The sequence below is a fragment of the Postia placenta genome (assembly GCF_002117355.1).
Source record: "Postia placenta MAD-698-R-SB12 unplaced genomic scaffold POSPLAscaffold_1, whole genome shotgun sequence".
Lineage (NCBI taxonomy): Eukaryota > Fungi > Basidiomycota > Agaricomycetes > Polyporales > Adustoporiaceae > Rhodonia > Rhodonia placenta.
In genome coordinates this window covers 3,499,283-3,521,533 of record NW_020169832.1, presented here as the reverse complement: position 1 = coordinate 3,521,533, position 22,251 = coordinate 3,499,283, and the positions used below count along the sequence as shown (strand labels likewise).

Sequence of the window (22,251 nt, the reverse complement as noted above, 5' to 3'; positions counted from 1 at the left end):
TCATAGCATTTCTGGCATGCCTTTAGGTGTCGTACTAACGCCATCACTCTTAGGGAGGCTGTTTGAGGCTGGACTATGCTGTGGCGCCGCAATCTGTTCGGGTAGCATGTGTACACTGTGCGACCAAGCGTGAAACTCCGGCAACTCAAAGTCACCTTCACCTCCAGCTAAGTCCATATCGATAGACCTACCCGAGAATATTTGTGCGCAAGCGGAGTTTCTGCGGAGCTCGGAATCAAGTCTGCTTACGCACACATGGAATTCAACAATGGAGTCAGCTGTCGTATTGTTTCATCAACATGGCGGACATCCGCTTCACTTGCTCTGAGGCATCGTTGCTGCTGGAGAAGCTGAGTAACTCCTGCAGAGAATGGAGGTCAGTAGCGTGTTCACAGTATATCTCGAAAGGGCGAGCTGACCTGCCAAATGCTTGATTCACACAGTCTCGCCGATGTAAGATTTTGTAGCAATCAACCAAATTGAATAACTTGAACTGATTAGAACTTGCTCCCAGCTCAAGTGCATCGAGGATGAGCTTTCTCATACCCTCTCGGACGTTCGAATGTCCATTAATGCACAGCGCCCTGTCAATCGTCTTCCTGTCGAGATTCTCAGCAAAATCTTCCACCAAGTACCACCATCGTTGACTCCCCGTGTGGCCCACGGCTGCAGCCTCAAGTACTACCTAGTCTGGGACTCCTTCTTCGACTTCAAGGATACTGATGCGCTGCTTCCACTGACGCATGTGTGTCGCTGGTGGCGCGATGTGGCATTGGGCACACCCACTCTTTGGACAACCCTCTACGACTCCTCTCATCCTGATGCCATCGGCGAGTATCGTCTCCGCTCGCAAGGCGCGCCGTTGAAAGTGCTCAACATTAAAAATAAGAATCTCGACGTGCAGCAGCTATGGCGCACTGATGGACAGCATGTTCAGTCGCTCGCCTCGTATACAGAGTGCGATTTGGTCCTACCTACGTCCTACGCTCAAGGACTCCACGCCTTGGCGGCATGGTACTGCCTGCTTCAAGGCGATGTTTCTAACCTCAAAGCGCTTGCCCTACGCTCGGTGGATTGGCACCTGCCTGGCACCCTCACCAATCTCACGCACCTTTTCCTCGCCAACAATCAGCTACACATCGTAGACTTGTTTCGCATCTTGTCGATTGCGCCAAGACTAGAGGACCTGGGCCTATGGGCAATCAGTGCTAAGGAGACATTCGACCCTCGTGAAGATATCCCTGCCGTGACCCTCAAGCATCTTCGCCGTCTCGGGATTTATTGGCCAGACAGGAACATTGCATCCGGGTTCTTCTCGCACGTCGGTCTTCCTGCGCGCTTGGCGGTCAACTTCGAGTACTGCGAAGTGCCCGATCTTCAATGGCTAGTCCCTCTGACGCGGAATGACGCAAAGTCTTTGTACATTTCTGACGACTCGGTGATCGCAGCTGGCCCCTCGAAAGCGCTGCGCTTTAAATATAAAGACGACTCGGGAGGAATGATCCAATGGATCGTGGCTCTACTGTCACATTTTCAGTTGAAAGATATTTGGATAGCATATTCTTACAACTGGTACGAGCTGAACGAGGCGGTCATCAAACACACTCCATGGGTGGAGACACTACACCTCGGGATCGTCGACTTCACTACTAGTACCATGACAGAAAGCCTCGGAAACAACCCTACCTATTGGCCGAAGCTTACGAAAGTTATACTATCGCGGCCAGATAATCTCTTCGGGATACTCAAACTTGCGAGGTCTCGAGTGCGTTTGGGCTGCCCTCTGGAGGAACTCGAATTTCACGAAAGTCGAAGCATAGTTTCTGAAGAGTATTCAGAGGACCTAGAGAATATCAAATCCCATGTGGAAGTGGTACGGCTTATCGAAGATGGTCCAATCGCACTACCATTGCCAGATATATGCCAGGATGGTGTTCCCTCACCGTATTTCTGGCCAAAGAAATGGTGTGAGTTTCATCATCGAATGTAAATATCATTTCGTATTGATGCAAATACTCTTTTGGGCAGCGGCGATGCCAAACCGTTTAATGCCTTGATAGAGTCGCCATCACAAATAACGAGTCGAACAGCAGCATACCGTGTAATTGCTGAGGTCCAGATGGCTGAAAACGTAAGGCGAAAGCTTTGTGACTTGTAGCCAGGCGGTAGTATATAGCGCACCGGTGTCCACTGTTTTCCGGTTTTTGGATCCCATTGTGACCTGGGTATCACTGCGTTAGACCCAAATTTTCGCCGCAAATGCAGCACAGACAACGACCTCTGATTCCAACGCCGTAGATGAGCCCCACTGACATAGCGACGACGACTCGTATACACCGTGTCAGTAGCAATTATGTCATGGGCCGCCACTGATACGATCGCGACACAGGCGAACAACAGAGACCAGAAACACCTTGGATTACATTGCTGTAGAATTTGTGGGATACACCATTTGTTTACGTCATACAAGACATTTGTCAAGAAGACCACTGACAATATACACCGTTCAACTACTATCTACCTGGAACCACGTACGAATCAGAACAATTTGTCGCACATGAAACAGTTCAACTTACAATGCGGTAGACGGATCATGACTATACCGTGACAGGGACGCTTTCCGGCCGCACCAAATCATGTGGCATTTTCTCTACTACCACTTCTTCACAAGGTGCACGGCCAGTAAGAGTATTTTTTTGCCTTTTTGCCCTACCTGAAGGTCCTCTGATAGTTTGATCGTCCATAGCGGCTCGACTCGTCGTGACATGTATAGCGACGGGACCTTCGCACGAGCCTACAAACTCCTCCGTAAGCTCTGTTGCGGTGCCCCTGCTGATGCGAATGATGATGAGGTCAAAAGCAATGCCAGCAAGCTCCAAGCTCTGAAAACTCATCAGCTACAGTGGCTGACGTAGTTAGTTGTATTCGACGTACGACATCAGATACACCATACAATGCGTTGTTACCGACAAGGATTGTTATGAAGAGCACCACCATGGTGGTAGTATAGAGAAGCGCAGATTCGACAAAGATCCTGTTGGTGCGAGACAGGCTATTTCCCGACACGAAAAATTGCGCACTCCGCTTGCTGACTTGCCAGATACGACGCACAATCATCCCTGTGGGTATATTAGTACCAACTTTCAGGCACGGTCATGTGGGGTGGCGTACCCGTGCAGATGAAGTTATTGGTGAGCGTAGTCGAGTAGATGACGACGAGCATAGGAGCCATCCTTTTCTCCTCGCCTGTGACCGTTGCCTCTTCTGTTACGGTCATGCGGTACAGGTATGCTATCATAGTCGCGACTGTCGTGCACCAAAGGACGATGGTGGGCAATATGGTGGCCCACTGGCGATCGCAAATGATCCAGGCACGGTACATCTGTGCAATGATGTGAGTTAAGTAGCTTCCGACCGTCACTTTCAGCCTCACCAAGGCGGCATCGGATATCATTATTCCCAAGCTGAACCAGACGTTCTGAGATGCCGCGCTGAGTCAGCATAAGTAGATTCTCAATAGAGAATACTTACTCTGATGACGCTGATCCATGATGCGAGCTCACCGAAGCCTTCCACGGTGCCATCACGTAGGGTAAACGCCAATAGGTTGTGGTATAGATTGAAAGACACGTCGACCGTTCCGTTTACGAAGAGGGCAATTGCGACGAATGCCCAGGGCCAGTTGACCGAGCCTCGTTTGCCCTTTAACTTCTCGACGAGTTTCCACATGCAGATGGCGAAAATTACGACATGAATGCCGTATGTAACGCTTTGCATGAACAGGGCGACGAGTTGTGCCTCGGAAGTTGGGAAAGCAGACATCTTGAAACTGGCTCGAGCGATTACTTGTGAGTGCATATCGAGTCATTGCGTCCGATTTTATAACCTAGTAGTTGTAGTTGTGGTTCTGGGACATGCACAGCCAATAAACAAGGAATGTCAGTTGCAGATAGCAATGGAATCGGGTGTGAACTCCGATGACTATCCCATAGCACTGAAAATGGTTCGTGTGGTAAGCGGTTGCACAGGATGTCCTAGATGCATGCCCTTCTTTCCGAAGCAGATTCATGGATTCGTCCGTAAGGGGAAAAGGCTTACGCAAAAGGCATCCACCTCTACTTTCAGCTAGTGAGCTGATGCGTAAGACTTGCTGGGAATACGGAAGCGGCCAGAGCCCTTGCCCATAGTTGCGGGAATCTGACCGGAATGAGCGCCGACAAGTTCGCTCTGTGACAATAGAGACAGAGACAGTCTGCAGCGGAGGATAGCCGAACTCGAAAGTGAAAAATGAATTGCGCCCGAATGATTGACTTACAAGAAACCACTATCGGCAGGCCTTTCATGCCTCTTGATCGTGCCTTGCGCTATGTTTCAAGATCATCTTGTGGTATTGAGCTGTGCCTGATTGACCACAATCCACGCGCTTCACGCATGCAACATGGGCCCTAATGACCGAACAGCATGCAATGTTTGTGCTGGGATCGGATGGGTTTACACGCAGACCACATGGTGAGAAGTCGCGACCCACATCCGCAAAATTGTATAACGATCCAATTTGCACTCGGACACCATAGAGTGGTACTTCTTGGGGAGCGTACCTGACTATGTCTCGGAGGTGTAAACCAAAGACATTGATAAGACTGTGAACCTTTCGTCATCATGCGACGTATCCCGGGTTCCACGGGAAGCGCCTTGTCGCCGCATTCGCCACTTATGTTGGAATGCAGGCGAAGGACTAATGCATAGGGAGCCCTAAATGACATCATCTCCTTGTCTGCCGATGTAGCATCCTAGACTATCACTCCAGACATATTCGTGCTCCAATAGGTGCGACAACGTCCTATAAGCCTCCGAGTCGGCAAAAGGCGCCCCTGTACGTGGATCACGATATGGCGCCGCCTTTCCAGTAATCGGGCATGTTTGTATCGGTCGGGCTGCGGAGAAGGTCTTGTCAGTCATACATCCAGGGACATACATAGAGGCTCAGCGCAGAGGCGCATTATACCTAACGGTCGTCCCTTCGACGTATAGACTCTGAGTTCTTCCCACTTGACGTGGTCGCCGAACATTGCACGCATAGTACGATGCCATGTTGGCTTTGGCGTGCCGTCCGACTGATCAAGCTCGTGAATGATGTAGTTCTTTGTGACCTTCTCTGTGCGCTCGAGGGGCGCAGCTGGAGACGCAGGGACCGGTGGAGCAGGCATCCGAGCGGCAGAAGAAGGCAGTGAGGAGGAAGCGGGAGGAGGTATTGAGGCGCTTGGCTGTGCGTATCCCTGGTAAGGATACGCAGCATACGAATACGATGGTGCGGTTGACGAAGGTGCGTACGAGGGATAGGCATAGGCGTATGAAGATGGGTGGAAATAGGACGTGGAGGTGGCTGTTGGCGTGTACGTGTATGGGCTAGAAGCCCGGGGGTACGTATTCCCATAGGGAGCTGTTTGTGGCGGGGCCGGCGGAGGCGGAGGAGGCGGTGGTTCCACCTTGATCTTGACCTCCTCGCATTTGCTGACCCACCGCAGGCGCTGTCCCTGGACAGTCGTGCGCACCAGACGGGCCTGCTTGCGCTTCTCCTCTTCAAGCGTAAGGTAGTTACGATGTTCACTTATGTTGCCTTCTTCCATGTCTAGCGCACGAGCAATGAGCTCAGTCTGCGTCGGCGCGCGTACCTTCGTTTTCACCTTCTTCGGAAGGGCTGACTGGAGCATTGCAACCACGTTAGTGAAGACTCGATGCCAATGTTCGCAGCGAATGGTTACCTTCTTCTCCTGCTCGTCCTTCAGACGACTCACGGTGGCAGACGTGTTCATCATCGTGTGCCGTCGACTGCTCTGACGTTTCGCCCGCTCCACCACCTCGCCCGTCTCCGCATCGACCACAACTCCAAGCGATACGCGCCGCTTGACCTTCGCCTCACTTGACGGCACTCTCTCGCGTGATTCAGAAGGTCGATCCTGAGGATTGAACGTCGCTTTCTGACGTGCATGGGCTGCAGCTGTCACTTTGTCGAGCTTTGAGCGGGCTGACTGGGAACGATCAGGGTCGCTCGGAATGGGAAATTTGCTCATCGTGTACCTTCCGGACCGTGCGCTCTTCCTCGTGTATGATGCGCTCGGCAGCAGCATCTATGTCGGCTTGCACAGCTTCCTCGTCCGTGCTTTCGAAATCCGACCCGAATGCATCTTCTTCGTCTATGCTTGCGCGAAGTCATGACCGAATGCACATCTATAGAGCGGAAGTGCTAACCTTTCTCAAGGATAAAGTCCACATCGTCCTCCTGCTCTTCGCCCACATCCTCAGCCTGAAACTCTGCCAATGCTGCCTCCATCCTGCCCACACTGAGCATACTGCCTATCAGGGAGTTCACCTATGCTGACCTGTTCCCCGCGGTACTCCGCCTGGGCCTGCGGGTGACAAGAAACTCCTCCTCAGCCATCATTTGAACGCGGCACGATCCAGTTAGTAAATGAGCAGTCGAATCGTGAATGTGCCACCCTTTGAAATGCACGATGCATAATCGAACTCGCTGAGGTGATGAAAGGGCTGTGTGCGCTTCTTTGGCCTTATGTATCTCTGTGTACGTGCATCGGGCGTCTCCTCTCAACGTTGAACGCGCAAGTTCTTTTGTATTATTTATTCATTTATTTTTAATTCGGGATTTATACTCCATACAACGTAGGTACATGTAGAGTGCGACCGAGCCACGAAAGGCTCCTAATAGCGGGCTCCGCGCCCTCGTACGGAAGCGCACATGGAAGTGCGGATCTCTCAGTGTCAAAGCCCTACAGTTTTCGGGCAGACAGAAAGGGACGCCTCGCGAAGAGTAGCGGGCGTCCGGGCCTCGCGCGGCGCGAACGCGGCGCGAACGCGCAAGTTCGAATGTTTTAGTATTGAATGAAAACGAGATTTTCGATCATGTTCAATATGCAGGCGCGGCCAAATTGACCATTCTACAAGCGACACAACTATCGTACACTAGCATGCTGGGGTACTATTATGGTGCAACGTTCTCGCAAATCGTGAAAGTTATACATCACTCCCTGCTCGCGATAGACTATGTGGCATCTTTTCCAGCTCCACTTCTTCCATGAGACCCGCAGGCGTACCCCTATTCTTCCATCTTGCTGCAGAGCGCGAGTATTGAGTCAAGTCGTCCGCGGCAGCACCATTTGCGATAATACGCAGTGCGGCAGGTCGTTCTGAGGACTGCGTAAATGCATATGTCTGTTCTGTAGCCGTTCCTCCGCTAATGCGGATGATGATGAGGTCGAAAACGATACCGGAAAGTTCCAAAGTCTGAAGTATAACATGTAAGCCACGGCCCACGCAAAGGTCAGTTCTTAAGAATAACTTACAACATCGGATAAGCCGTAGAGTGAATTGCTCCCTGCAAGCGTCGCTATGAAAGTAATCAAGACGGACACTGTATATAGGAGCGCGGATTCGACGAATATCCTATTTGCGCGTGCGAGCCTGTTCCCCGTAGTGAAAAACTCTGAAGTGTGCCTGCTGACTTGCCAGATATGATGTACAATTATGCCTAGGAGTCCGTAATAATCAATGTAGGTAAAATACGCGGAGAAGCCAGCTACTCGCCTGTACAGAGACCATTGTTAGCCAACGTCGTGGTGTAGATTGCGATCACCAAGGGATCGAGTTTTCTCTCATCACCTATGGTGGAATCTACCTCGGTTACGCCCATGTAATACATATACACCACGATGGATGCAAAGGTAGTGCACCACAAAATGATAGATGGTATCATGATGAACCACCGGCGATTACAGATGATCCAGCACCGATACATCTAAGTTCAGAGTAACGTCAGCAGGCAGTACCTTCTCAAGAGACCGGTTGAAGAGATTTGCCCACCAAGGCGGCATCAGAGATGACGATGCCCAAGTTATACCAAACACTCTGAAAGATCATGAGTCAGTATGTCCAAATTGAAGAACAGAGGACCAACCCTCATGACATTGATCCAGGATGAAAATGCCATAAATTCTTCTTCAGCACCGCCAGGCCCTTTGTAGAAAATGAAGGCAGACAGGTTATGGTAGAGGTTGAACGAGACGTCGACTGTTCCGATCGTGAAGAGTGCCACGGCCACAAATATCCAAGGCCAATTTACATGGCCTTTACCACTCCTGAGCTTGTCAATGAGCTTCCAGATGCATACAGAGAACGCCACTGCATGGATGCCATAGGTGACACTTTGCATGAAGAGGGCCACGAGTTGCGCCTCAGCAATCGGGAAAGTGGACATTGTACTGAAGTCGAAGGGTGTCTAAAGCTACACCACGCTGATGCAGGAGAGTAGATATAGGAGAACCTCATCTTATTAGCTTCTGTGGTCCGGTGGTCAGCGCTGACCATGGCAAGCAACGCATGGACAAGGATCGACTTGCACAGATAAGCATAAAGGATCCGCGTGTGAAGCCTGATATGGCTGAAGCAGGTGCGGAGCGCCGGCACCAGGAGTACTTACTGCGGTCTGTTGCGGTAGATTCGTTGTATGAACATTTGTACAAGATGCTCGAGTCGGACTCCACTGGAGAAAGTACCAATGGTCTCTCGACAACGCCTGATAATCGTGAGCGAGGCTTTCAGTAACATAACATCTTTGATGCATTGCGCTGAAGACAGATGTAGGTCACAACCCAGACGGAGATGCACTTATCTGACATGAGCAAATAGCAGTTTGAGCTTGGAGAGAAGGCTTGTGCGGCACTATTACGAGTAAATCTTCTGTTCCGAGCAATTGTGGCTTCTACGATTACGAGAATCAATCAGTGGTCCGCGGCCTCACGGCGTTGACCACAATACACATGTTACCAGTCTACGGAATCGGTCTGCCTAGGATATGATGCCGAATGCGAGAGCATTTTATAAAAGTAATTCCCTGTATGTCCGTATCTTTTTCGTATCTGATATAAGCAGAATGTCAAATGAACCTAATTTTAAACCTATCAGGGCAGTGCCCGCGGCTCTTAAACGATGCGCTGCTGGGAGGACAGGGTGCCATCCGTTCATGAAGGTATCACTGAGTCGGCGAGAGGGGAGATATGTCGGCGAACGGCCGCAGGCTGTGTTAGAATGTCATATAACACTGGATCACCATGCATTCGCCTTGGTTCGAAGTCGGGATTACCTTACGGCATTATCTCTACCTCGCTCTTTCATCGTGGATCTCGATCATGATCGAACTGACCATATTCGTGATTATTCGACGACTCTTCAACTTCAGGCCTCGGGTCCATGCGACGGACCGAGTGAAAAAAACAAACTATACCAAGACATCAGCACAACGGTCGTGTCTATTAGTACTGCATATCCATTATCCTAGGCACGTACATTCGCATACAGCGCATCGTTGAGCAACATAATACAACATATAAGTCCCGTTTATAAGTCGATCAGTAACGCCTCCTTCCTTTCTGGTTCCACAGGCGGTGACCCGTATGCAGAATACATCTGGGGTGAGGCAGTGGGCACAGTAGGGAAAGCGGGAAGCTGCGGCGCAGCAAGTTGCTGGAGTTGATGAAGCTGTTGTGGTGCATGCGACATAGTATTATGCCGCGGAACGTAGCCGTTCGCCATGGAAGGAGGTGCGTAAGGCTGCTGAGACGCCTCCGGGGCCGGTCGAGGAGCCTGTGGCTGAGGCACAGAGGCCTGGACAGGAGGATGCAAGGGTTCTTGGGGCGGAGAAATTGTGACGGGAGGGTACGATCGTTGCGGTACTGGCGTAGGGGCACTGTATTGCGGAATAGACACCGGGGGAGGTGCGGCGACCTGCTGTGTACTGTCTCGTGGATACTGTGGGTATGACTGTGAATGATCTGATACTTGCGCCGGTATTGGCTGCTGGTGCTGGAACGACTGCTGTGGATATGGCTCAGAAATAGGAGACGTTATATATGCGCCATTCGGAGCGTGCGGGCGCGGCGTTGCAGCGAAGTATGAGGGTTCCACGGTCTGCACCTGGGGTTGTGCGCGGGGGGACATCGGTTGCGGTGTCCGAGAATCAGGTACCCATTGGCCATAATAACCGTTCGTTTGCTGATACTGAGGGGCATAGCCAGGATTAGCAGGTGCCTGGTAACTCGTGGATGGCGCTGTGGATGGCGCCCTCCATGCCGGTCGTGACACTTGTTCTGTAAGGAGGTTATCATACAATTTCACAGCTTGAGACAATTTCTCGTGCATGTCTTGCAGTATCTCTGAGGGAAGTGAATGAGTTACTGTCTGAATCAGTAAGACGACTAAGATGCACTCACGTTCTTTCCGTCCGGAGTCGCTAAGACTCATCGCGAGTTTGGGTCGAAGTGCGTTCGCTTTATCGTACAGCTCGGTCACCGCAGGGTACCTGGACAAGTCCGTCACGCCCTGAGCCTGTACCTGTTCCACAGTTTGATTGAAAGTCATGATAGCGTCGGCTTCCATTGGGCCTAGATCGTAGTTCGGCATAGGAGGAGCCCGTGGCTTCGGAGTCGCAGCAGAGGGTGGGTATGATTGTGGAAAACCATATCCTTGCCCATAAGGCTGCTCTGAGGACGGCGTCTCGAAGCTGACGGGGGCACTCGGCTTGGGTGCATTGGCTTCTCGTAGACTAGCTTCAATAGCCGCTTTAAGGTCAGGGTCTGCCTCTTCCTCATCTCGAGCAGGCGGATATGGATATGTCCGCCGGTCCACCAGGGGAGGCTCGGACGTTTGCCACGACGATGGAGCGGGAACATAGCCGGGTCGTCGCCCACTCGCCGCTCCAATCTCTTCCAACGATAGCTGAATCGCACGTTGTAGTTCAGCATCAGCGAGATCACGCGCGGAGCGGTGACGGGAGGTAGAGACGCTTTGAGATGAGCGGTGTATCCTGCGGGGGTTAGGATGGATCAGATAGTGCTTAGCCCAGCGACGAGAAGAACGTACTTATTGGTTTTCTTGTTGAGCTTGTTGTAGCAACTATCGCATACTCTGACCTCCTGAGTTATACCAAAGTGTGGCAGTGGCATACTCTTCGAAGAACATTGTTGATCGAAGACCTGACCGCAGTTCCGACAGTGATGCTTGCGGTTGGTGAAGGTGAATGGCGTCCGGCACCGCAAGCAAACATCCGAATCAATCCATTCTGGAGCAGTCTGCGTATCGACCATTGCCGAGCTCGTTGCCGCAGGGTCTCGGGGTGGGAAGGTGAAGCCTGCATGTGATAGTGCTATATTAGATGGGCCACGTTACAAATCAACACGCAGCATGCCTTCGCGCTGCAAGGTTCGGTACACCTCGCCGACGTAGCTGAGACCTGGTCTTCCGTCGAACGCGAGGGCCCAGTTCTGAACAAGTCTCAGGATCATATTCTTGACATCAAGATTCAACGCGGGAATCTTCAGGATTGAGACCAGGTTGTCCATGAAATCTCTGGATGCAATCTCTACCAGAAAAGGATCTCCTCCGTTCTTGATACATGTGTCTGTCAACTGAAGACGGCGTAAGTTGACATTCGAACATAAGGCGGATATACATACACCTAGTGCTAGCAGCTGCACATTTGGATTCTTGTGGTTCAGGCGGCGCTTCAGGGCACGCATAGCATCCTTAGGCGAGACAGATTTCGAGCGAATCTGGTCGCTAATTTCGAGGTTGAGGGCAATGTCCTCCATACCTGCTGGTAGCAACTCCGAGGTTGCCTTGTCTGTACTAGTGGATCAGACGGCGCAGGCTGTTCAGCATATTATGGATACTCACCGACAGCGTCGTCGACTTGGGACGTGCCCCATATAAGAGAGCTGAGGTAGGAAGTCATGACTAGCGATGGGGAAGGAGGAGAGTGAGTTACGCGCACTGTAAGCCGAGAGCGCCCAACGCTGCGCGTGTGTGACGCAGGCGTGACCGAGGTCCGCGCATGCCCGCGTGGCTGAGTGTGACAAAGCGCGGCCCCGCCGTTTGTGACCCATCGTGGGTTGTTCAGCAACCACCTCCATCCCCACCGTCGTCCTCCTCCTGCCTCTCCTCAGGCGCTCCTCGTCTCTTCTGGCGACTATCTCCAGTTGATAGATCTGCTCTGTGCTACTTTTTTAGACCTGGGAACCAACGGTTTCGCCCTGCACTTAGCTAGCGCGCCTGCAACAAAATTGCTTGAAACCTCCTGAGTGGCATCCACTCCTTTCGAATACCCTCAAAAACGCACGTAACATCGTGGAACGTGGACTTTCTAGCATATCTCGTTTAGTTACAATCTCTGTCGCCGCTCTGTCTTGTTCTTGTCTACACAGCTATGCTTGGTCACCAGTTCGCATACTCGGCGGCCCCGATCCGCAAGGTGAAGGAGGTCCAATTTGGTATCCTTGCGCCTGAGGAGATCGTAAGTCTAGCCCATGTGGCACCCTATGCGCTGCTGGTTGACAGTTTCGACAGAAAGCATACTCGGTTGCAAAAATCGAATTTGCTGAGGTTATGGATGAAACAACGCACAAGCCTAAGGTCGGCGGCTTGATGGATCCTCGAATGGGCACAATAGACCGCAACTTCAAATGCCAGACATGCGGAGAGGGCATGTCGGAGTGTCCAGGTCACTTTGGACACATTGAGCTTGCGAGGCCCGTGTTCCACCCAGGTGCGCCTCATGGTATATGGCGCTTAGCCACCGTCTCACGCCTCTGTCAGGTTTCATTGTCAAAGTGAAGAAGATTTTGGAATGTATATGTGTAAACTGCGGGAGATTGAAAGTCAGCAGCGTGAGTTTTGTCCCTTTCCTCTACTCGTTTCGCACCCCACCACCCAAATTTTCTGGGGGCTCTCTCCACATCCATGGAGAACCCCAAGCCCGCTCTGCGTCTGTCCTCGACAATCGAGGCGTTCTTCTACCCGGGTGTGGACTGTGCGCGTTTTCGGTCGCTTGATCGCCGCACGGTCTATTGCAACGCCTGGTGCTGGTTGGACACGTGGTTGCGTGGTGAAATGGGGGGCTGAGCGAGGAGTGCGAAAAGTGTCAGACGTAGACTCGCATGAGCTGCGCTGAGATGGACGGTCAAACGGCCCTCGCTGTGACGCAGAGAGAGTGGCACGTTTCTGGCCTGCACTTGCACTTAGAGACTCGATACTGGTAGCCCCCTGATTCTACATTGATTGTTATCTTGTGGCAAGTCGTGTATGGCCCACGGGCTGTGCCTCAGATAGAATCGTGCGCTGACGTCTTGACCCGCATATCTTCTCGAACGTTGATTCCGATACCTCGTTATCAATATTTGCCCTATAAACTTTATACGTAAGTCCGATACAACGTTTGCGGACAAGATCAGGCATGTTCGCGACCCAAAGGCACGAATGCAAATGGTCTGGGGCTATTGTAAAGGCAAGATGATCTGCGAAAGCGACGAGCCGAAGGAAGACGCTGATGGCATGGAGAACGAGGAGCCCAAGAAGGGCCATGGAGGTTGTGGTGCCGCCCAGCCGTTAATTCGGAAGGAGGGGTTGAAGCTTTTCGTTCAATACAAACGATCGAAAGACGAAGATGAGGTTTGTGGCTCCAGATCTCGATCGTATCTTTGTACTGATGTCGTCGTAGGAGGTAAAGTCGCTGCAACCGGACAAGCGGCTTTTCCCACCGCATGAGGTGTACACGGCGCTCAAGAAAATCTCCGACGTCGATTTGCACATGCTTGGTCTATCGGACGAATATGCGCGACCTGAGTGGATGATTTTGACGGTTATGCCTGTCCCTCCTCCACCTGTCCGACCAAGTATCGCGGTAGACGGCGGAACCATGCGCAGTGAGGACGATTTGACATACAAGCTGGGTGATATCATCAAGGCTTCCGCGAACGTTCGCCGCTGTGAGCAGGAGGGTGCTCCCGCTCACGTCATCACCGAGTTCGAACAGCTGCTACAGGTGTGTATGTTTCACCGCGGTCCTTACATGCGCTTATCACGCTTGTAGTTTCATGTTGCGACTTACATGGACAATGACATCGCCGGTATTCCGCAAGCGCTCCAGAAGTCTGGACGTCCGGTCAAAGCCATTCGTGCCCGTTTGAAGGGCAAAGAGGGTCGTCTGCGTGGTAACCTGATGGGCAAGCGTGTTGACTTCTCGGCACGAACGGTCATTACGGGTGACCCGAACCTGGAGCTCGATGAGGTCGGAGTACCAAAGAGCATCGCTATGAATTTGACATTCCCCGAACGAGGCAAGGCTAGTTGCTACTGGCATAAACCCTCATTGCTGACACCCTGCCATTTACAGTTACTCCCTACAACATTGCATATTTGCAAGAGCTTGTCCGGAATGGTCCGACGACCTATCCTGGTGCTCGTTACGTAGTACGGGATACGGGCGAGCGCATCGATCTCAGATATAACAAGCGGACCGACGCATTCCTGCAGTATGGATGGATCGTTGAACGGCATCTAAAGGACGGCGAGTAAGTATTTATATATAGAGCACTCTTCTCCGCGTCTCGCTGAGCCCAGCATACATAGTTTCGTGCTCTTCAATCGGCAGCCTAGTCTCCACAAGATGAGTATGATGAGCCATCGTGTCAAGCTCATGCCTTATTCCAGTAAGTCTTTCATCATAATATAAAGTGAAAGCGTTTCACAACCTTTTTGTTTTAGCTTTTCGGCTCAACCTTTCTGTGTATGTCTACATATACACAACTTACGTTTGAAATCACCTAACCGCCTCTTAGCACACCTCCGTATAACGCCGATTTCGATGGCGACGAGATGAACATGCAGTATGTCTGCTATCTTCAGCTGCATTGATGTTGGCTTGACATTTGTACTACTCCCAGTGTACCACAGAGTGAAGAAACGCGTGCAGAGCTGAGCCAGATAGCGTGGGTGCCGCGCCAGGTGAATATATTTGCGTCTTAGCTCGAGGCCTCATTGACATAGTATTAGATCATCACACCACAAGGCAACAGGCCGGTCATGGGCATCGTACAAGATACCCTTTGTGGTATCCGCAAGTTTACTCTGCGCGACTCCTTCCTCGACTGGACGCAGGTGCAGAACATCCTATTGTGGGTTCCCGACTGGGACGGTTCTATCCCGACTCCTGCGATCATAAAACCGAAGCCACTGTGGACCGGAAAGCAGATCCTGAGCATGTGCATTCCTCGTGGAATCAACATCTTCCGTTCTCCCGATCCGAAGACACCAAACCCGGTCTTCGATGATGGTATGAATATTGAAAATGGCGAGATCATCTTCGGTACGGTGGAGAAGAAGACGGTCGGTGCTTCTCAGGGCGGACTCGTCCACATCGTCTTCCGTGAGAAGGGTCCGGAGGCAACACGGACACTCTTTACGGGTCTCCAACAAGTCGTCAACTACTGGCTTTTTCACAACGGCTTCAGTATCGGTATCGGCGACACAATCGCAGACCGAAAGACGATGGAACATATCAAGGAGCAGATTGCCATCCGTAAAGTGAATGTCGTGCAAGCTGTTGACGACGCGGCCCACGATCGTCTAAAGGCTGCCCCCGGTATGACGATCCGAGAGTCGTTCGAGAGTCGCGTCGAACGGGAGCTCAACCTGGCGCGTGATCAGAACGGGCAGTATGCACAAAAGAACTTGAAGGAGGACAACAATGTCAAGCAAATGGTCGTTGCTGGTTCGAAGGGTTCCTTCATTAACATCTCCCAGATGTCCGTCTGTGTCGGCCAACAGATCGTCGAGGGTCGTCGGATTCCCTTTGGGTTCCGTCATCGTACGTTGCCACATTTTACGAAGGATGACTTCAGCCCCGAGTCCCGCGGTTTCGTCGAGAACTCGTACCTTCGTGGCCTCACGCCGCAGGAGTTTTTCTTCCACGCTATGGCCGGACGAGAAGGACTCATCGATACGGCGGTCAAGACTGCCGAGACTGGCTACATCCAGCGACGTCTTGTGAAGGCGCTGGAAGACGTCATGGTCTGCTACGACGGCACTGTCAGGAACTCCCTAGGAGATCTTGTTCAATTCGTCTACGGTGAAGACGGCATGGATGGTGCGTTCATTGAGCGCCAGAACGTCGAGACATTTGCTCTGAACAACCGGGAGTTTGAGCACAACTATCGCGTCGACGTGACCGACCCCAGCGGGGGCTTCTTACCTGGAGTGCTTCAAGTTGGGCTAGATGACAGCTCTCTCGATCTTCAGGCCAAGTTGGATGAAGAGTATACGCAACTCATGGAAGACAGGCGCCTACTCCGCGAGTTCATATTCCGTCGCCAGGACCCAACCCATCCCCATTACCTTCCGGTCAACCTGCAGCGCATCGTACAAAACGCCGTCCAGATCTTCCATATCGATCGACGAAAGCCAAGCGATCTAGAGCCAGCATACATCATCGCCGCTGTACGCGAGCTGGCGAATCGGTTGATCGTAGTTCGTGGCGACACTCCTATATCCCATGAAGCTCAGGAAAACGCGACGTTGATGTTCCGCATCCATTTACGAGCGACCTTCGCTGCTCGTCGAGTTCTCGAGAAATATCACTTGAACCGCGAAGCGTTTGAGTGGGTCTTGGGTGAAATCGAGGCCAAGTTTAACCAGTCACTTGCTCACCCAGGTGAAATGTGCGGCACGCTGGCTGCTCAGTCGATCGGAGAACCTGCTACGCAAATGACGCTGAACACGTTCCACTACGCCGGCGTGTCTAGTAAGAACGTCACCCTCGGTGTCCCTCGTTTGAAAGAAATCATCAACGTCGCGACCAACATCAAAACACCGTCGCTATCCGTTTACCTCGAGCCGGAGATAGCCAAGGACAAGATCCTCGCGAATAGTGTGCAACAGGAACTCGCGTATACCTCCCTTCGCACTGTTACGGCCGCCGTCGAAATCTGGTACGATCCAGAGCCAACCTCCACAATCATCGAGGAGGACAGCATCTTTGTCGAATCATTCTTCGCCATTCCCGATGACGAAGTTGAGCAAAAGCTTCACTTGCAGTCTCCCTGGCTGCTGCGTCTGGAACTTGACCGCGCGAAGATGATCGACCGCAAACTCACGATGTCATACGTTGCCGGTCGCATTGCGGAGAGCTTCAAGACCGACCTCTTTGTCATCTGGAGTGAGGACAATTCCGAGAAGCTCATCATCCGCTGCCGTGTGCTTGGCGGTGCTGATAAGGACGAGGACGGGATGGAGACGGTTGAAGAGGACATCTTCTTACGGCAACTGGAGAACACTATGCTGAACTCCATCAGCTTGCGAGGCGTTCCGGGAATCCAGCGCGTCTTCTTACTTGAACACGACAAAGTGGTTGTTACGGAGGAGGGCAGTATCAAGGCCCACCAGGAGAAGGAGTGGGTTTTGGAGACCGACGGTGTCAATCTCAAGACCGTAATGTGCGTCGAAGGCGTCAACTTCAAGCGCACCTATTCGAATAGTTGCGTCGAAATCTTCAACGTCCTTGGCATTGAGGCAGCTCGCGCTGCCATCATGAAGGAGTTGCGAAGCGTCATTGAATTTGACGGTTCATACGTGAATTACCGTCACCTCGCTCTTCTCTGCGATCTGATGACGCACCGCGGAAGTCTCATGGCAATTACTCGGCATGGTATCAACAGGGCTGACACTGGAGCCTTGATGAGAAGTTCCTTCGAGGAGACGGTCGAGATCCTAATGGAAGCGGCAGCAGTCGGCGAAAGAGATGATTGCCATGGTATCGCGGAGAACGTCATCTTCGGCCAAATGGCACCCATGGGTACTGGTGCGTTCGATGTCGCCCTCGACATCGACATGTTGAAGGATGTCATCGTTGATCATCGTCTTCCTGTACAAAGCATGCTGGCTGCACAAGTCGAAGGCGGAATGACCCCTGGACAAGTCGCAATGACACCATACGACAGCAACTCTCCCATGTGGAACCAGGATGTCTCGTTCAAGGGGGAAACCGCAGCATTTACCCCGCTTGCAAACAACGGTGGTGACGAACCAGGCGATTTCTCGTACCTTGGATTTGGGCAAAGCCCTCGGGGCGCTGGTGGCATGTCACCTGCTGCTCCTGGGTACAGTCCAAGCTCTCCGAATGTCTACTCACCCACATCACCGTATGTGCCGCCGTCGCCGTTTAACGGAGCAACTTCACCTTTCGGTACCTCGCCGTATGCTACCTCGCCGTTCTATGATCGCGGTCGTGGGCCCACTTCGCCTACTTATTCGCCAACATCTCCGGCGCTCAATCTCACCTCACCTGGGTATTCACCTACGAGTCCACGCTACTCTCCGACTTCTCCATCATTCTCACCCACGTCGCCTCGCTATAGTCCGCAGTCTCCATCCTTCAGTCCTACATCACCACGCTACTCACCAACGAGTCCGTCATTCAGCCCGACGTCGCCACGTTGTAAGTCACTCTATTATGGATTAATGGTCGTTTAATTGACATTATTTGTGACAGACTCACCCAGTATGTCTTTCGTTACTCGTCTGAATAATCGCTGACCGATACCCCGACCACACTGTTGATAATATAGCTTGTAAGCTTGATCACACACTTGTGCCCCTATACATACTCATGTTCATTCAGCTCCCGCACACATGTCACCTTCGTCACCGAAGTACTCACCAACATCTCCTACCTCTCCCTCATCCCCCAAATATTGTACGTTGTTTAGTCGCTGTGACTCGCACCACGTTAAGTCATCCACCCCTCTAGCTCCAACCTCACCCGCATATTCCCCTGCTTGTGAGTTCACTCCAGTCTCCGCTAACCCTAGTGCTAATTCTCGTCAACTTCAACGCAGCTCCTGCCTATTGTGAGTGGTTGATAACATCATTCTTGTCAACAGACGTCTAATGGTATGCTACGTAGCGCCTGCCTCACCGGCATATAGTCCGACGTCTCCGCAATGGTCGCCTTCTAGCCCGTCGCAGCAACCGAACGGCAGTGAAAACCGCAGCCACTCGTACAGCACGTCCCCTTCTTGGGACTAATTCCCCGTTGGTTATTTAATTAGCGCACGTCCGAACGCGTTCCGGCTGCTTTTGATTTTGGCACTCACATCGCGCACCTCTCCACCATACGCCTATACATTTAGTTCACGCACACGTCTGTAGATTAGTCGCATTGTACTTGTTGATTGCTGATTTGTTAATGGCGATATCTGCATGGACCATGTCTGCCGTTCGCCTTACCCCTTCACTGCGGCGCAAAACACGTAGCGTCGAGGGAATCTTGCGGGCTGACCTACTCATGTCGCGTACAAGTCTACTTTGTATTCCATATGAACAAGTAAGCTAGCTACGCAATTGTGAGCTGAGGGAGAAAAGAGCACCAGATGAACAAGACGATTATGAGAGCAAGCGTAATACCGCAGTTAGCTATGATGCGCACACCGCCATGAAGGTCCATATGAGTGCAAAAAAGGAATGAGATGGCAAATAAGTACGGCACAGCGTACTGTACGTAGGGATCGGAACGACGATGCGTCATAGTATTACACATGAGGGGATTGACGGGGTATACTATAACTTGAGATGAGATCGAAAACCGCGAAATCTGATCCAAAAAGTGCGTGAACAGCTGTCATGTGCAAATAGAGTGGTGCAAGCGACTTGGAGGGGGGCAAATGGGTGGGGGAGGGGAAGGGGTGGGGTCGAATGAGGGTTTTGTGCGAAGGGGAAAACAGGGGAAAGGACTCAGTGAATGGGTGTTAGGGCTGTTATTTTGCGTTTTCGGAACAGTAAAAGATGGGAAAAAATATGCGTCGCCGGAGATCCAAGCATGCGGATGACCTAGACGAAGAATTGCGTGCTGCGCGGGGAGATCAGTACAAGCAGCGCGGCACGACGGAGAGCGTGGACGTACTGTACGCGACTGGCCGCGTGCACCTCCATTTCCTCCATCTTGTAAGAATTGAGCTCTTCCTTTATGCGCTGCGCCAACGCGGGGGTCAAACGACTCCACGTCGCCGGCTCGCTTCGCCGATCGTAGACCGTGGCGGGGAAAGTGTCATATACGGACAGGTTGGACGCGAAGGCGAGCCGCTTCGTGGGAGCCGTCGCCGAACGCTGGGAAAGCGTGGGCGGGTTCGGCGAGAACATCGTAGATAGCGCGGGCGCCGACGAGTTGGGGTGGTTGAAGAGGCTCTTCTCAGGCACCGAGGAGTGCACGCTGCTCGCATCGGACGTGTCCTTCGGCGAGTCGAGTGTGAGCCCGTTGCCGTCGAAGGAGAGCGGGGGAATGAACGCGCCGCCCGCGGGCGCCGCGTGCCCATTCGCGCCGCTGCCCCCCTGCCCGTGCCCGTGCCCGTGCTTGTGCAAGCCGTCGATGTGGTCCGGGTCGGACGACGGCATGTGCGCGAGCGGGCCGAGCTCGTGGCCATGCGCGGGCGCCGAGTCGTACGAATTTGAGCGCACCCGCGTGAACGCGGGGTTCGGGCGCAGGATCGCGTCCTGGTCGTAGGCCGAGCCGTCTGGCCGCGCTGTGATGAATACGGATGAGACCCAGACACGCCGGAGGGAGGCGACTCACTTTTCAGGATGCCCTTCGTTGGCCGGCGCGCCTTCTCGACGCTCCGCCGCACGTTGACCGCCCACGGCTCCATCTCCCCGTCGTCGAGCGTCGTGCCCTCAAAGTCCTGGCGGATCGTCACATCCTCGTCCTCATGCGCCTCGCCCCAGTCGTCATCGTCGTCCCAGCCGTCCATACTGTAGTTATGCGGATGCTGCCCCTCCAGGCCATCCTCACTCCCGCTGTCGGAGTCGTCCTCGACGACGACCCGCATACCGTTCTCGTTGAATGCGCGATTTGACATGAGCTTGTTAGGCGCAGCCTCGCCTTGCCGCGTCGTGGTGTTCTTCTCCCAAGTGCTCGGCACTGCATTTGCGTCCGATCCGTTCTCCTGCGCCGCTGCGGCAGCGGCAGCGGCGGCGCGCGCCTCTGCCTCTGCCTTCGCCTTTGCGGCGGCCTCCGCATTACTCTTGAGGGTGTGCTGCCGCGCAAGCCTCGCAGCGGGACTCAGGCCGGCAAGGTCCGCGCTCGCAGTCCAGTCCGAGCGGTCAGGCTCCGCCGTCGCATGCGATATGCTGGGGTCGACGGCGGCGCCCTTCTCGCCCTTCTTTTTCTTGCCCTTCTTCCCGCCCCGGTCCTCCTCGTCCTCCTTGTCCTTCTTGTCCTTGAACAGCGACGTGATGCCCGCGAGCGAGTTGCGCCGCGTGAGCTTCCCGATCGAGCCCAGCTTGCGGATCACCATCGACGCGGACGACATCGTCGACGACAGCGAGATGTTGTCCGTCGAGCGGTTCAGCCGCGAGTTGAACAGCGAGCGCGACTTCTTCTTCTGCACCGTCGCCGTCGACTCGGTGTCGTCCGCAAGCACGCTGCCGGCGCCCGACGCCACCTGGGGGGTACGGGCGCCGCTCTTGGGGGGCACGTCGTCGTCCTCATCCTCTTCGTGCAGCGTCGCGCCCGCGCCGAGCGACAGCGCGCGACGAAGGCGGCCCTTCAGGCCGCCGCTGCGTACGCCGGGCGCATTCGGGATCGGCTCGAGCATCGCCTGCAGGTCGCTGTCGTCGCGCGACATGCGCTTCTCAGTGGCCGTGAATGTGCCCTGCGAGAGCGGCGACGGCTTGCGCAAGGCGGCAGGCGGCGCTGGTACGGATCTTGCAGACGGGGCGGGCGATTGTGAGGAGCTCGAGGACGTCGAAGATGTGCGGGCGTGTGGACGAGACGGAGCGCTGCTTGAGCCGGCAGGTTGGGCAGGGGGTGGGGCAGCGGCGCCGCGTCCGTGGCTGTGACCGCTGCTGCTCGTCGACTTCACGTGGACATGACTGCTGGTGCTGCCCTGGGTGCTGTTCGTGCGCGGGCGTGGGCTGCCGTGGTGGCCTGACTGGCTGGAGCCGGAGTTGACGGACGTGGACGAGCCGGCAGCGTCAGAGCGAGCATAGGGAGGTTGGAAGGTGCCGTGTTGCTGCTGCTGCGGTTGCTGCTGCCGCCAGTCGGCGGGGGCGTCCTGCGGGCTAGAGCCCTGGCGTTGTGGGCGACGGTAAGGATGGAAGCCCTGATAAGGCGGGTGATCGGGGGCGTAGCCGTTCGGGAGCTGAGACGGATGCGGCGGGGGCGTGCCGCTGGGGAAGGGGTTGAAGCCCTGCTGACCCATGGCGAAGTAGTCGGGGGACGGCGCTGCGCCGGGCTGGGCACCGGGCTGCTGCTGACGGGGCCGCTGCGCGCCGATGTGGGGGATCTGATGCGCGGCGTGCTGGGCGTTGAACATCATCTGCTGATAAGCCCACTGTGCGAACTGGGCGTTGGCGGGGTCG

The 22,251-nt window shown here is 53.6% G+C and overlaps 7 protein-coding genes across 7 annotated transcripts; 2 read left to right on the top strand and 5 right to left on the bottom strand.

Annotated features, from left to right (window-relative positions):
• Window positions 1-299: 299 nt before the first annotated feature.
• Window positions 300-2,057, top strand: POSPLADRAFT_1128874 (hypothetical protein; the record flags this gene model as incomplete). The annotated part of the gene is given in 4 exon segments (XM_024483787.1): window positions 300-376; window positions 396-453; window positions 515-1,967; window positions 2,029-2,057. The coding sequence occupies 4 exon segments, from the start codon at window positions 300-302 to the stop codon at window positions 2,055-2,057; spliced, it is 1,617 nt and encodes a 538-aa protein (XP_024344816.1).
• A 596-nt stretch (window positions 2,058-2,653) lies between these two features.
• POSPLADRAFT_1043180 (hypothetical protein) lies at window positions 2,654-3,822 on the bottom strand (the record flags this gene model as incomplete). The annotated part of the gene is made up of 5 exons (XM_024478243.1): window positions 2,654-2,709; window positions 2,795-2,882; window positions 2,935-3,119; window positions 3,172-3,382; window positions 3,532-3,822. 5 exons carry the CDS (start codon window positions 3,820-3,822, stop codon window positions 2,654-2,656), a joined length of 831 nt encoding a protein of 276 aa, XP_024344815.1.
• Window positions 3,823-4,752: 930 nt separating this feature from the next.
• POSPLADRAFT_1043179 (hypothetical protein) lies at window positions 4,753-6,439 on the bottom strand (the record flags this gene model as incomplete). The annotated part of the gene is made up of 6 exons (XM_024478242.1): window positions 4,753-4,934; window positions 5,006-5,702; window positions 5,763-6,029; window positions 6,079-6,194; window positions 6,250-6,332; window positions 6,381-6,439. 6 exons carry the CDS (start codon window positions 6,437-6,439, stop codon window positions 4,753-4,755), a joined length of 1,404 nt encoding a protein of 467 aa, XP_024344814.1.
• Window positions 6,440-7,029: 590 nt separating this feature from the next.
• Window positions 7,030-8,269, bottom strand: POSPLADRAFT_1128483 (hypothetical protein; the record flags this gene model as incomplete). Its single annotated transcript, XM_024483742.1, has 5 exons — window positions 7,030-7,299; window positions 7,359-7,543; window positions 7,675-7,810; window positions 7,876-7,920; window positions 7,970-8,269. 5 exons carry the CDS (start codon window positions 8,267-8,269, stop codon window positions 7,030-7,032), a joined length of 936 nt encoding a protein of 311 aa, XP_024344813.1.
• A 1,139-nt stretch (window positions 8,270-9,408) lies between these two features.
• On the bottom strand, window positions 9,409-11,800 carry POSPLADRAFT_1129631 (hypothetical protein; the record flags this gene model as incomplete). The annotated part of the gene is made up of 6 exons (XM_024483858.1): window positions 9,409-10,223; window positions 10,281-10,902; window positions 10,926-11,197; window positions 11,246-11,474; window positions 11,523-11,689; window positions 11,743-11,800. The coding sequence occupies 6 exons, from the start codon at window positions 11,798-11,800 to the stop codon at window positions 9,409-9,411; spliced, it is 2,163 nt and encodes a 720-aa protein (XP_024344812.1).
• Window positions 11,801-12,271: 471 nt separating this feature from the next.
• On the top strand, window positions 12,272-19,225 carry POSPLADRAFT_1177028 (hypothetical protein; the record flags this gene model as incomplete). Its single annotated transcript, XM_024488462.1, has 16 exons — window positions 12,272-12,358; window positions 12,412-12,610; window positions 12,661-12,731; window positions 13,267-13,512; window positions 13,571-13,885; window positions 13,934-14,189; window positions 14,237-14,414; window positions 14,473-14,552; window positions 14,608-14,629; window positions 14,682-14,729; window positions 14,787-14,847; window positions 14,896-18,334; window positions 18,518-18,592; window positions 18,647-18,676; window positions 18,735-18,746; window positions 18,803-19,225. 16 exons carry the CDS (start codon window positions 12,272-12,274, stop codon window positions 18,922-18,924), a joined length of 5,241 nt encoding a protein of 1,746 aa, XP_024344811.1. The 3' UTR covers window positions 18,925-19,225.
• A 500-nt stretch (window positions 19,226-19,725) lies between these two features.
• POSPLADRAFT_1128062 (hypothetical protein) lies at window positions 19,726-21,485 on the bottom strand (the record flags this gene model as incomplete). Its single annotated transcript, XM_024483699.1, has 3 exons — window positions 19,726-20,405; window positions 20,465-20,657; window positions 20,709-21,485. 3 exons carry the CDS (start codon window positions 21,483-21,485, stop codon window positions 19,726-19,728), a joined length of 1,650 nt encoding a protein of 549 aa, XP_024344810.1.
• Window positions 21,486-22,251: the final 766 nt, after the last annotated feature.